This window comes from Panthera onca, chromosome X, assembly GCF_046562875.1.
Source record: "Panthera onca isolate mPanOnc1 chromosome X, mPanOnc1 haplotype 2, whole genome shotgun sequence".
Lineage (NCBI taxonomy): Eukaryota > Metazoa > Chordata > Mammalia > Carnivora > Felidae > Panthera > Panthera onca.
Window position 1 is genome coordinate 40,376,409 of NC_138357.1, and position 14,755 is coordinate 40,391,163.

The window sequence follows — 14,755 nt, forward strand, 5'->3', positions numbered from 1 at the left end:
ATCCACAAAAAAGACTTATAAAAGAATGTTCTTAACAGATCCACTCATAATAGTCAAAAACTTGACACAGTCCAGGTGTCCATCAACACAGAATGGATAAACAAACTTTGGTATATTTGTACAATTAAATGCTTAATAATAAAAAAATAAGAATAAAAACTCTCACCAAACACAACATAAATAGATCTCAAAAACAATATTCAGAGTGAAAGAAGCCTTACAAAGAAGATACCCACTGTGCTATTCCATATGGAGTTCTACAACAGGTAGAATTAATTTACAATGAAGAAAAACCATTACAGTATAGTTGTCACTGTGGATACTGGTGTAGAGACTGAGGAAAGGGGCAAAAGGGAAATTTCTGGGATTATATTTTGATAGGGGTTTGGTTACTCAGGTATATGCATTTGTCAAAATCCAGCAAATATCTCCTTAAGATATGTGCATCTCATTGAATTGTATGTCAAAAAGATTAGCAACCATAGAACTGTAATTATAATACACATGCTAAACTATTTAGGGAGAAGTGCACTCCCTAAATTGTAAAATTGACTTTGAAATGCATCAAAAAATAAGTTAATGGATAAAGGGATGGATTAATATGTGACAAATCATGTATAGTAAAACGTTGATGATAGAATATCAATAATGCATATATAGTAGTCACTAAAAAATTTTTCCTACTTTGCTGTTTATATGAAATTTTAAAAACATATAATGTTGGCAGAGATAAAATGTTAATTGTAGAATCTCGATGGTGGATATAGGAGTTTTCACTGAACCATTGTTTTAATTTCCTGTGTGTTTGAAAATTTTCACCAATAAAACGTTTAGAAAACTATACTGATAACTACTTCTATCAAATTTGCAAAAATTAAAGAGTTTGTCAATATACTAACTTACCAAGGCTGTGGAGAAACAACTACACTCATACACTGCTGATACGGCGCACATGGAGAAGAATCTGACAATATCTAGAGATGCATTTAGCCTTTAATTCGGAAAATCTATTTTCATTAGTCTGTTCTACTATTACACCTGTACATATATAATAAAATAACATGTATGCAAGACAATTCACTGTGATATTATTTCTAATAAGAAAAGATTGCCAAAAACCCAATCTAGTGACTAGCAACTGGTAGAATAAATTATGGTATATCCAAGCAATTTAATACTAGGTAGCTGTTTCTTAAAAATCAAGATCTCGATGCAATGACATGAAGCGATCTCTAGGATATAAAATTAAGTAAAATAAGTAACGTGCAAAAAGTCAAAAGATATACTCTACTTTTTGAGAAAGGTAGAAAAATATATATTTTTACTGGCTTGTATTTGTATGAAGGAACACTAGAAGGATAAATAACTCAAAATGGGTAAAACAGAGTGGATGGAGATGGGGTAAAAGGAAGACTTCTCAGTGCCACTTTTATGCATATATGATTGTATCACCTATTCAATGAAATAAAACGCCAAAACACCAATGGTAGATGAAAAAGAGCAGTGACAGAGTGGTAGCATAGGCTTTCAGCTAATTGGATTTATCACCCATAAACTTTTCCAAAAGTTTCAATTTCTATAAAAGTTAAACGCAAATTGAGAAGTAATAATAACTTCTATACCTTTTGGTCCAGGAAGCCCATCCAAGCCAGCATGCCCTGGAGGACCTGGAGGTCCTGGGAAACCACGATCCCCTTTTGGACCAAGTGTTCCTTTGAAACCTGGGAGTCCTGGGGGCCCAGGTGGCCCAGGTAGCCCAAGTCCTGGTTCTCCCTTAAGCACACACATGAGAAAACACAACAAAAACTCCCATGATTTTCTTGGTGTTTATTGTTTACCATGGAGAATTTAAAGCAGAAAATACAAGGTAATACCATTTTTCCCTATGGGGGGGAGGGAGGAGGACAATTAAATGAAAAATAATTGGTGTATTGGAGAGACCATCTAGAAGGATGAGAAATAAAATGATTTGGTTTCAGGACAAGAAAGATAAAGAGAGAATGAGATTAAAGAACTCAAGTGAAGAAATGGGATTACAGACTATTAGATAATTATTTTAAATTTGACTAAGTATGATAATGACATTGTGTTTTTTTTTTTGAAATGTCCATTTACTTAGAGAAGAATACTGAAGTATTTATAGGTGAAACAACACGATTTTGAGAGGAGTTAAAATACTTTGTCAAAAAAAAAGAATAGATGAAGTAAATATGATAAAATCCTGATAATTTGGAAACTGAGAAGTGGATATATGAATGTTCATTGTATCACTCTTTTTACTTTTGTGTTCATTTGAGAGGTACGTAATAAAATAAGAACAATTAAACAATAGAGAAGAGGTTTCTCATTAGAGCTGGGGTTATGGTCAATTGTTCTTCCCATGGAAAAAAATAGTAATGATGAAAACACAAAAAGTTTAAATTAATTAAATAAAAGAAAATTCAGGAACAGTCAGGGTAATTATATACCATAGTAGTTTGCTGAAGGCTGACTAAGGAAAATTTTAGATTAGCTAAGAAATAGTAATAAAAAGAATGGAAAATAACTCAAACAGTTGTTGTTGTTGTTGTTGTTGTTGTTGTTGTTGTTGTTGTTATATTACTACGCTAATAGCAGTGGCTTGCATTATCTCTGTGGGATGGAATTGGGACTGGGAAACAGTATGGGAAGTTCCTGACATGATATTCAGCCAATCATCACATAGGCATGGATAGAGATGAAATGGTATGGTCATACTATAGAGAGGTACAGAGGGAGCTGATGATTGTATTCTCTCATCTAATCTCATCTCATCAAATAACCTGTCACTCTAAAACAGAAACTTTTTGTTTGCTTTAAATATGACCTCCTGGACTATTAAAGACTGTTTTGGGTTAAATATTTTTAAATTAAAATATAATCAGCTAACTTTATATAGTGAAGACTTGGGATAATAATGTCTATATCAAAATAGAGAGCTAAGGCTAACAGGAGAAATAGGAAAAGGAGAAAGAATAAATTAAATGTCCCAGACCTTTGGTCCTGGAAAGCCTGGTGGCCCAGAAGGGCCTTCTAGACCAATTCTTCCAGGTGTCCCAGGTGCTCCTGGAGGTCCTGGAATTCCAGGAAAACCTGTGAAATGATGAGTCATTTTTTAATTTTTAATCTCCAAAGAGAAGACACTTTAAGAAAGATATCCAAACTCCCAAACCCACACTTTTACCCTGTCTAATCATGTTTAGTGACTACAGTGAAATGTTAAAACTACAATGACATTCTACATGACTACTCAGAATCAAGCCTTACAAATATCGGATATTCCCTCTCAATCACCTTATGGTCCTACCATTTTCATACAGAGCTAATTTGTGTGGAAGATACATTCTTCTAAAGTAAAATGAGAGGTATTACTAATGAGATAGAACTAAACGTAAGGAATGACTACCACACAAAAATGCAGAAAAACTTTTATTCTGCTTATATCTGGATATAGTATGCTAAAAGGCCTACCATATTATTCTGGAAACGATTTAAAAACAATTACAAATATTACACAAATATATACACATAAAGCCAAATCTCTTTCAAAGTCACTTAGAATAAATGAGTAAGGACATGTTTAAAGACCGTTCTCACACCAATGTGCATGCTTGTCATTCATGAGAATAAATTCTGTGAGGAATAAGGCAGAACTGAAACAACAGCCCTAAAAAATTTCAGTAAATCAAGAAAACATGATTAAGATAAAACATTACTTGGATACATATGTGTAATAAATATGTTTTCCGTTTAATACAACCCATTCATTCAACCAATTATCTACTGAGTGCTTACTATGTTCCAGAAACTTTTCTAGCCCTGAAAATACAATGGTGAACAAAAAAAGACAATAATTCTGTAATTTTTAAAGCTTATATATAATTTTTGTATATATATGATTTAGATATTTTCTTGTCTAGACTGTTTTAGATAAAGACAATAAAATTATAGTGCATACATGCTGTGACTTTTCATTTACATTACTTATGGTACATAGAAAAGAGGTACAATTAATATATTTTACTTGTTGAGGGAATTATATCAAAGAATAATGTAATACTGACCAGTTGAAATAGCCTGCCTGCTGCCCAGTCCTACATACCTTTGGGACCAGGTGGTCCAGGAAGCCCAGTTCCAGGGATACCTGGTTCTCCTTTGCTACCAGGTATTCCTGGCAAGCCTGGCTGGCCGGGAAGTCCAGGATCACCTATGGATAAATAGCAGTTTTTTGCAAGGGATACTTTCAGAGAAAGAAGCCAGTAAGTGTTAAAGACATGACCAAATAAATTCCTCACATACCTGGAAGACCTACTTCACCATCTCTTCCTGGGTTACCAGGCAGACCAGGCTTCCCGGGTTGGGTTATGGTCTGACCTGGATCACCTTTAGGACCTAAGAACAAGAGGGAATCAATGTGAATGAGAAGTGTTCACTTGACTAAAGGTCTCCTTTCATTAAAAACAAAAAAGAGGGGCGCCTGGGTGGCTCGGTCGGTTGAGCATCCGACTTCGGCTCAGGTCATGATCTCATGGTCCGTGAGTTCGAGCCCCACGTCGGGCTCTGTGCTGACAGCTCAGAGCCTGGAGCCTGTTTCAGATTCTGTGTCTCCCTCTCTCTCTGCCCCTCCCCTGCTCGTGCTCTGTCTCTCTCTGTCTCAAAAATAAATAAACGTTAAAAAAAATTTAAAAACAAAAAAGAGAAGTATCTATAATCTTTTTTAAATGCACAGTAACAAAAACCCACAAGAAAAATAACCACATATCATATATTCAAGGAATATACCAAACAGAAGTATAAAATTTCTAAAAGAAAAAGTAGATGACAGCTTTAAGAGTTTCCAGGATTGAAGACAGCATCTATAAAAATATTTTTAAATGTAGGTTGAAAGAGCCTAACAAATTTGAACTGCAGTAAACAAGAAATATGCTTTTTGGCTAATTAATGGTACATTAAGGTTTTATGTGTGCAAAGTCCAAATACACCTACTTCTCATTAATTAAAATAATGACTTGAAATAGTCTCAGGACAACGATGGATCTCTACAACATGACATAAAAAGCACTAACCAGGAGAGAAAAAATTGATACATTTGACTACATTCAAATTTACTTCTGTTGATTAAGGACACCATACAGAGAGTGAAAATGGCAAGCCACAGAGAGCAAAAATTTTGCAGAACAGATAACAAACAACTAACACACAGAATACATATATTTGAAAAACCCTAGGGGCACCTGGGTAGCTCAACTGGTTAAGCGTCCAACTTTGGTTCAGGTCCTGATCTTACGGCTGGTGAGTTCGAGCCCCATGTCGGGCTCTGTGCTGACAGCTCACAGCCTGGAGCCTGCTACAGATTCTGTGTCTACCTCTCTACCGCCCCCACTCCAGCTCGTGCTCTTTCTCTTTCAAAATTAAAAAAAACATAAAAAAAAAAGCTAAATCAGTAAGAAAGAGAAACAATCCAGTAGAAAAAAATGGTAAAAGAAAAAAACTACTTGAATAGGAATTTCACAAATGGATATTGAAACAGTCAATAAGCATATGAAAAGGTGCTAAACTTTAATGTAAACAGAGAAATGTAAAATGAAACTGTCATGAGATATATCAAACTCAGCAGACTGAAAACATGCAAAAAGTCTGACAATAGAACATATTTATGAGAATGTAGAACAGTAAGAAATCTCCAATACTGCTGGTGAAATTGGTACAATTGCTTTGGACATAGTTTAGAATTATCTAGTAGAGCTGAAGATGGATTTATTCTATGCCTTGAGAATGCTCATCTTAAAGATATACCCTAACCCAGGGATTGGCAAAATTTTTCTGGTAAGGGCCAGCTAGTGGGCCATATGATCTCAGTAGCAACTATTCAACTCTGCAAAATGTTGAGTCTATGGTAGTAATACAAAAGCAACCACAGATAATAGTGAATGTGTGCAGATGTGCTCAACTAAAAGTCTCATTAATGACAAGCAATGGGCCAGATTTGAACCATGTGCTGTAGTTTACTGACTCTAGCCTCATAGAAGTACATGCACATATTTACCAGAATGAATATATATATATGTACATGTATATATACATATGTATATGTATATATATACATATGTATATGTATACACACACACACACACACACACACACACACACACACACAAGGATGTACACAGAAGCATTATTCATTGTAGGCCAGAAGTATAAATAATCCAAATGTCCATCAACAACAGAATGGATAAATCAACTGAGACACACACACACACACACACACACACACACACACACACACAATGGGATACTATACAGCAATGAAAATGAATGTATTACAGCTATACACAAAGTTAATATAAAGAATACTTACCCTAGGATTCCATTATTAAGAAGTTCAAAAAGAAGCATAATTAAAGTACTTTGTTTAGGGATCCATATCTAGGTGATAAAACTAGGGGGCAAATGGAAGGAAACTGTGCAAAAGTCAGGACACTGGTTACCTTAGGAGAAATGCAAGGGGATTATGATCAGGAAAGGACAGAGAGAGAAGGATGGACATTTCTAGGATGATGGCAATGTTCTGTTTTTTGACATGTGTGGTAGGTACACATGTAATTCCATTATAATTATTTGTTAAACTTTATGTACCATGTATTTAAAAACAACAAACAACAACAACAATGAAGACTGTCAGAAGAACTTTAAAGAGGAAACCTCCTCCTCTTTAGAAAAAACACACACAATGTGCTCCCTTGCTAAGGAGCTCTGAAAAACCCAAATATAAATGGCCAGGGAAACACATCTCTCATGAAAGGAAGCCAAGAGTGGCCAAAAGATAATACATTTCTGCTTTAAAATTTTTTTTAAATGTTTATTTATTTTGAGTGACAGAGAGAGAGACAGAGCATGAGCAGGGGAGGGGCAGAGAGAGAGAGGGATACACAGAATCTGAAGCAGGCTCCAGGCTCTTAGCTGTCAGCACAGAGCCTGACACAGAGCTCGAACCCACAAACTGAGAGAGGAGGACCTGAGCTAAAGTTGGACACTTAATTGACTGAGCCACCCAGGCACCCCAATACATTTCTGCTTTTAAGCACCAAATTAAAAATGAAACAACAATAGTAAACTCACCTGGTATTCCTGGCTGGCCTGGATTTCCTGCCACACCTTGATTGCCTTTTTCACCTACTGGGCCTGGAGGGCCAAAACCCACAGGGCCCATAGGCCCCCTATTCCCTGGGAGACCTGGCAAGCCTGGATTCCCAGGGGGGCCTCTTTCACCTTTAAAAGCAATTCCACCCTGAAAAGGGAAAAATTTAATAAAGAAACATACAGATATAGGTTGGTATGCTGGTATTACTGAATACAACTGGAGAAATGATACAGCCATAAATAGTTCTTAAAAGTTGTAAAAGTGTGTGTTATTATGGGATGGTATGTGTGATCATTCCACTTAGTCATTAATTCCTTCAACAAATTTTTTTTTTAACTCATACTATGTATCAGGGGCTGGTGATACAGCAAAGAACAAAAATAGACAAAAATCTTTGCCTTCATAAAGCTTACAGTCTAGTAATAAGTCAAGAAGTTTATAGTCTAGCTAACACATGGCCATCTACTCACAGTAATCTCTAAGCTTACTATATATAAAACCAAATTCGACTTCTGTTCTCAGATCCAAATAAACCTAGACAAAGATTTGTAGTATAAGAGAAGGGGAACCTCCCATTGACCCACAGGCATCCTAACCTCCTGCCCACCTATTCGTAGCCAATATTACTCAATATAGTAATGGGTTAAGAAGCAGGAATTTATAAAACAACTGAGAGAAAAGAGTGGTAAAGAAACACTACATAGTCAATAACAATGTACCATTACTATATATAGTCACATTCTTTTAAGCACTAACTCGGTGTTCATCTTAGCACCAGGACCATCCTAGGAAACAACCCTAAATAACATTTTGGCATCACAGAACCAAGACTATCAAACCAACTCACAGGTTCTCCTTTGGGGCCAGGAAGCCCTGGTAGTCCATCCTGTCCAGGGGTACCGGGTAAACCAGGAAGCCCAGGGACTCCAGGGGAACCCATCTCTCCTTTGTCACCCTTCATTCCTGGAAAAGTGAGGATGTCACCAGGTTCACCTTTAGATCCAGGAAAGCCTGGAGGACCTGGAGCTCCTGGTATGCCCTGAGGGAAGAAAAAAGAAAGAAAGAGAAAAGAAGAAGAGAAAAAAATCAGTTTCTTTTTTTTCTAATACTTTTCTGTCTCCAGTTCATCACATCAACCCACCCAGTAACATTTAGTATATACAAAGCTATGAACAAAGTGAGGCATGTGAGTCAGGGAGACTCAAGGAATAAAAAACAACACAAATTAATAGAAACACTAAATTTCTTTTATTATATATATCCAAAAGTGAAAAACAAAGTGTAACTGGATTTCTTCCACTTTTTTTGTTGTTGTGCCATAATATACTCAAAACTTACTGTTAATCCTTTGGGACCGGTTGGACCAGCATGTCCTTTTTCTCCCTTCTGTCCAGGGAAACCAAGAGATCCTAATACACACACACACACACACACACACACACACACATAATAATGTGAAATTTGACCCTGAGCCCCTGACAAAGCTCATATAAAAATCAGCAAATCAAATTTTAAAATAAGAACCCCATTCAATTGCATTTAACAAGTCACAGTTTAATTTTCTTATGCTATCCTCTTAAAATGGGCAAATCAGGGGCACCTGGTTGGCTCAGTCAGTTGAGCTTCTGACTTCGGCTCAGGTCATATCTCATGGTTTGTGGGTTCGAGCCCCATATCTGGCTTTGCACTGACAAGGTGAAGCGTGCTTCGGATTCTCTGTCTCCCTCTCTCTGTGCCCCTCCCCCATTTGTATGCACGCTCTCTTTCTCTCTCAAAAATAAATAAATATTAAAAAATGAGCAAATCATCCTTTCTTTTACATGAATCTGATCTTTCATGTTACATACGATATTGTATCCTTAGGTATTTCCAACTACAAAGCTTCTCAGAACTCACAGCTACCAATTTCTAATGCACAGAGATGCTAAGGCCCCTGTAACCATCTTATTGCTAAGGGGAGAAAGAGATAAGGACACAGTCTGCATATCTTTCTTTGTTCTGATCTAAACAATTTCCCCAGTTCCTTTCGAGTTCTTCATTTGCTTCATCACTTCATAAATTTGGATTAAGAGAAACATTTGGTGCTCAAAGACTAGAGGAAATACTACTAAAGCAGTGGTCCCAAAATGGGTCCCTAGATCAGCTGTATCAGGATCCCTTAGGTACTGTTTAGAAATGCTAATTCTTGGGCCACCACCCCAGATCCACTGAATCAGAAACTTTGGGTGTGGGACCCAGCAATCTGGTTTTAACAAGCCCTCCAGGTGATTCTGATGTCCTCCCAGGTTTGAAAAACACTAGACTAGAGGTACAAGCCTAGATTATTAACTTCCAGTGGCAGCTATAAGACCTGCTCAAAATCTATTTCCAAGTGCTAAATAAATTGGTTTCTTTGGCAGACATACTAGACAGAAAGGTAAGAGATCTGGCATCTACTCTCAGCCCTTACACAAACATAATGTGTAATTTCAAGAAAGTATAGTATTGGGATATCCCAAGAGGCAGTTGAGTGAGAGTTGTTGGTCTGATGGATATCAAATATAATTTTGATTGGAAACAGGGAAGGAAGAGTTATATATAGAAAGAGGAATATTGGCAGTTGGTTGCCAAACTACCGCAGAAGCCCCATCCCTTAATGACAACATGTGATCCATCCGCGAAGACTAGAAGCTATGCCACTGGAAACTATACTCAGGGGCCAGGCATTATGAACTTTTTCCCCAGCTTTTTGGAAGAGAGAAGTCTGACTCTGTATGAGTTATTTTCCTCACCATATGGAAAACAGGGAAGATATTTTTCTTGGAATAATATTGTCAAAATGCTTTAATAAAAGATATTGGTAGCTTCAGATATTAGAAACAAGAGAATAATCTACTTCATAGCAGATAGAGGCATTTCATATTCAATTATTTGTGGATATGAGTGAGTTGCTATCAACTGAGAAACTGGCATCATTATAAAACTATGAGCTCACTAAAATCTAGCCAAGTAATATTTTTAAAAGGTTGTCCTGAGGCAGAATGTTTACCTGGAGGACCTGGAAGACCTGGCAGACCAGGTTGACCTGGAGGCCCTGAAATACCAGTTCCAATACAGTTGAAGCAGGTATCACCTTTGTCACCTAGAGAGAAGCATAATGAAAAACAAATTTTACTCAAAGGGATACATCTACCTTCTTTGATAGGTTCTAAAGAAGTTTGTACCAAGGGACAACATTCCTACCCAACAGTGTAGTTTAGAGAAGCCTATATCTAGAATCAATTCATTTGGTAAATATTTGCTGAGTACCTATTATTTGCTGAGTACTGCTCTAGGTGTCTGTGGTATACTGGTAAACAAAACAGACAGAACAAAACAGGCAAAACAAACAAAAAAAAACAGACAAAAATTCATGCCTTCATGGTGCTCACATTCTACCAGTAGAAAGGGATAATAAACAATGAAGGTAATAAATTATTAACACATATACATATATATCAAAACATGTTATGTTTATAGAAAAAAATACACCTGGGTAAATGCGATTGGACATGGTAGGGATGGGTGGCAGGTTGCAATTTTAATTGGGTGGTCAAACAAGAAGATGATATATAATAAAAAGCTTAAAGGATCTGGCATGTGCCTAATGAATGCAGAGCACTCCAGGGAGAAAGAATAGCCATGTTTGGCATATAAAAGAAATACTCAGAAGACCAGAATGCTGGAGTACAGTGAAGAAGGGGAAGCAGGTCAGACAATTTACAGATTATAATGAGTGGATATTATAAAATGTCACATAGGCCCCCATAAAGACTGGCTTTTACTGTGAGTGAAATAAAAGTCTAGTAGAAAAATTTAAACAGAAAAACAAGATGGTATGACTCAAGTTTTAAAATGATGTCTGTCTCTGGCTGCTATATTAAGAATAGAAACAAAGTGCAATGATGAAAATAGGGTAACCATTTAAGTGGCTACTGCTGCAATGATCTAGGAGACATGACAGCTCATCCTAGAGTGATAGCAATGAAGATGATGAGAATTGGCTAGATTCTGGGTATATCTGAAAGTAGAGCCAATTAGATTTTCTCATGGAACATATATGGAATACAAAAAAGAAGAGAATCAGAGATGACTCCAAGGGTTTTAGCCCAAGCAAAAGATGTGGCCTGCACTTAAAAAAGGGAAGATATGAGTGCTAAAATTATGGGGGAGGAGTTAGCAGAGATGAGGACTTTACCTTGATCAAGATATCTGGTTCAAAATGTTGAATAAACAGTTGCATATACTAATCTAGAGGAAAAGACTTATATCTGGACAGGAGACAAATCTGAAAGCCACTGGCAAATAGGTGGTATTTAAAATCATGAGACTGAGTTCAAATACAGAAGAGGAAGAAGGACTAAAATACTGGGGGAATTCCAAAATTAAAAGTTGGGTATATAAATTTAAAATACGTATGGAAATGCAAAGTAAGCCAAGACTTACCATAAAACTACAATAATTTAAGCTAGCACTGGTGCAAAGAGAAACAAATAGAACAGTGAACCAAATAGAGAGGTCACAAACAGACTCATTTTATGACGTATACTGTCATAAAATTTACAACACAAGTGCTAATGCATTTGAGTGGAGAAAATGATGGTCTTTTGTATTACAGTACTGAATCAATTGGATATCTATATGGGGAAAAAACTCTGATGCCAGCTTCAAACTATACACAAAAATTACTTGAAGACAGGTCGAAGATCAAAATATAAAAGTCAAAATGATAAAGCTTCTAGGAAAAAAACACACAACAGAAGTGGATGCTTATGTCCTACAAAATATATGTATAAGAATGTTCATAGCAGCTTTATTCCTGATAGCCCTAGACCAAATATCATCAGGTCCTTAGGATAAGCAAAGATTTCTAAAACAACATAAACAACACTAACCAAAAAAGAGGATACTACTGATTGGATTTCTTTTTTTTAATAACTTCTACTAAAAAAAAAACAACGAGTAAAAAAGCAAGTCACAACATGGGGGAAGATAGTTGTGATACATACATTCAACAACCCAATTAAAAATAGGAAAAGACAGGCATTTTATAGAAAGAATATACAAACTATAAGAAAAGAGGCTCAGCATCAGTAAGCCATCAGGGAACTGGAAACTAAAACCACTCTGGAAAAATGGTTTGGTGACATTTATGGGAAAAAAACCCTGCACCTACCCTAAAACCAGCAATTCCACTCCCAGGTAGTACGCAACACAAGTGGATGCTTATGTCCTACAAAATACATATATAAGAATGTTCATAGCAGCTTTATTCGTGATAGCCCTAGACCAAATGTTCATTAACAGTAGAATAAATATTTAGATATTTTCATACAGTGAATACCAAAGAGCAGTAAAAAAATATTGCTACAAACAAAAATATAGGCATATCCTACAGATAGAATATTGAGCAAAAGAACCAGACACAAAAGAGCCCATGCTATATGATTCCATTTATACAAAGTTCAAGATTAGGCAAACTGATGTGTGATATAGGATAAAAGAGTGGTAGGATACAAAATCAATGTACAGAAATCAGTTGCATTCTTATACACTAATAATGAAGCAACAGAAAGACAAATAAAGAAACTGATCCCATTCACAATTGCACCAAGCAGCATAAAATACCTAGGAATAAATCGAACCAAAGATGTACAAGATCTGTATGCTGAAAACTATAGAAAGCTTATGAAAGTAATTGAAGAAGATATAAAGAAATGGAAAGACATTCCCTGCTCATGGATTGGAAGAATAAATATTGTCAAAATGTCAATACTACCCAAAGCTATCTACACATTCAATGCAATCCCAATCAAAATTGCACCAGCATTCTTCTCGAAGCTAGAACAAGCAATCCTAAAATTCATATGGAACCACAAAAGGCCCCGAATAGCCAAAGTAATTTTGAAGAAGACCAAAGCAGGAGGCATCACAATCCCAGACTTTAGCCTCTACTACAAAGCTGTCATCATCAAGACAGCATGGTATTGGCACAAAAACAGACACATAGACCAATGGAATAGAATAGAAACCCCAGAACTAGACCCACAAACGTATGGCCAACTCATCTTTGACAAAGCAGGAAAGAACATCCAATGGAAAAAAGACAGTCTCTTTAACAAATGGTGCTGGGAGAACTGGACAGCAACATGCAGAAGATTGAAACTAGACCACTTTCTCACACCATTCACAAAAATAAATTCAAAATGGATAAAGGACCTGAATGTGAGACAGGAAACCATCAAAACCCTAGAGGAGAAAGCAGGAAAAGACCTCTCTGACCTCAGCCGTACCAATCTCTTACTCGACACATCCCCAAAGGCAAGGGAATTAAAAGCAAAAGTGAATTACTGGGACCTTATGAAGATAAAAAGCTTCTGCACAGCAAAGGAAACAACCAACAAAACTAAAAGGCAACCAACAGAATGGGAAAAGATATTTGCAAATGACATATCGGACAAAGGGCTCGTATCCAAAATCTATAAAGAGCTGACCAAACTCCACACCCGAAAAACAAATAACCCAGTGAAGAAATGGGCAGAAAACATGAATAGACACTTCTCTAAAGAAGACATCCGGATGGCCAACAGGCACATGAAAAGATGTTCAACGTCGCTCCTCATCAGGGAAATACAAATCAAAACCACACTCAGATATCACCTCACACCAGTCAGAGTGGCCAAAATGAACAAATCAGGAGACTATAGATGCTGGCAAGGATGTGGAGAAACGGGAACCCTCTTGCACTGTTGGTGGGAATGCAAATTGGTGCAGCCGCTCTGGAAAGCAGTGTGGAGGTTCCTCAGAAAATTAAAAATAGACCTACCCTATGACCCAGCAATAGCACTGCTAGGAATTTACCCAAGGGATACAGGAGTACTGATGCATAGGGGCACTTGTACCCCTATGTTTATAGCAGCACTCTCAACAATAGCCAAATTATGGAAAGAGCCTAAATGTCCATCAACTGATGAATGGATAAAGAAATTGTGGTTTATATACACAATGGAATACTACGTGGCAATGAGAAAGAATGAAATATGGCCTTTTGTAGCAACGTGGATGGAACTGGAGAGTGTGATGCTAAGTGAAATAAGCCATACAGAGAAAGACAGATACCATATGGTTTCACTCTTATGTGGATCCTGAGAAACTTAACAGAAACCCATGGGGGAGGGGAAGGAAAAAAAAAAAAGAGGTTAGAGTGGGAGAGAGCCAAAGCATAAGAGACTGTTAAAAACTGAGAACAAACTGAGGGTTGATGGGGGGTGGGAGGGAGGGGAGGGTGGGTGATGGGTATTGAGGAGGGCACCTTTTGGGATGAGCACTGGGTGTTGTATGGAAACCAATTTGACAATAAATTTCATATATTGAAAAAAAAATAAAATTAAATTAAATTAAAAAAAAAAGAGTGGTTACCTTTGGGAGTGTTGACTAGGGGGCACAAGAGTCCTGGAAAAGTTCTATATTTTGATTAAAAAAATTTTTTTTAACGTTTATTTATTTTTGAGACAGCGAGAGACAGAGCATGAATGGGGGAGGGTCAGAGAGAGAAGGAGACACAGAATCTGAGACAGG

At 36.8% G+C, this 14,755-nt stretch overlaps 1 protein-coding gene across 2 annotated transcripts in view; it reads right to left on the reverse strand.

Moving 5' to 3' along the window:
• Positions 1 to 14,755, reverse strand: part of COL4A5 (collagen type IV alpha 5 chain) — a 243,484-nt gene that overhangs the window by 72,599 nt on the left and 156,130 nt on the right. For both annotated transcript variants that reach the window (XM_081793058.1, XM_081793057.1), the window contains exons 22-29: positions 10,188 to 10,280; positions 8,498 to 8,568; positions 8,007 to 8,198; positions 7,138 to 7,306; positions 4,318 to 4,410; positions 4,121 to 4,225; positions 3,014 to 3,111; positions 1,623 to 1,773 (exon numbers count right to left, since the gene is read on the reverse strand). In XM_081793058.1, coding sequence (XP_081649184.1) covers positions 1,623 to 1,773; positions 3,014 to 3,111; positions 4,121 to 4,225; positions 4,318 to 4,410; positions 7,138 to 7,306; positions 8,007 to 8,198; positions 8,498 to 8,568; positions 10,188 to 10,280 — 972 coding nt within the window. The remainder of the gene's footprint in view (positions 1 to 1,622; positions 1,774 to 3,013; positions 3,112 to 4,120; positions 4,226 to 4,317; positions 4,411 to 7,137; positions 7,307 to 8,006; positions 8,199 to 8,497; positions 8,569 to 10,187; positions 10,281 to 14,755) is intronic.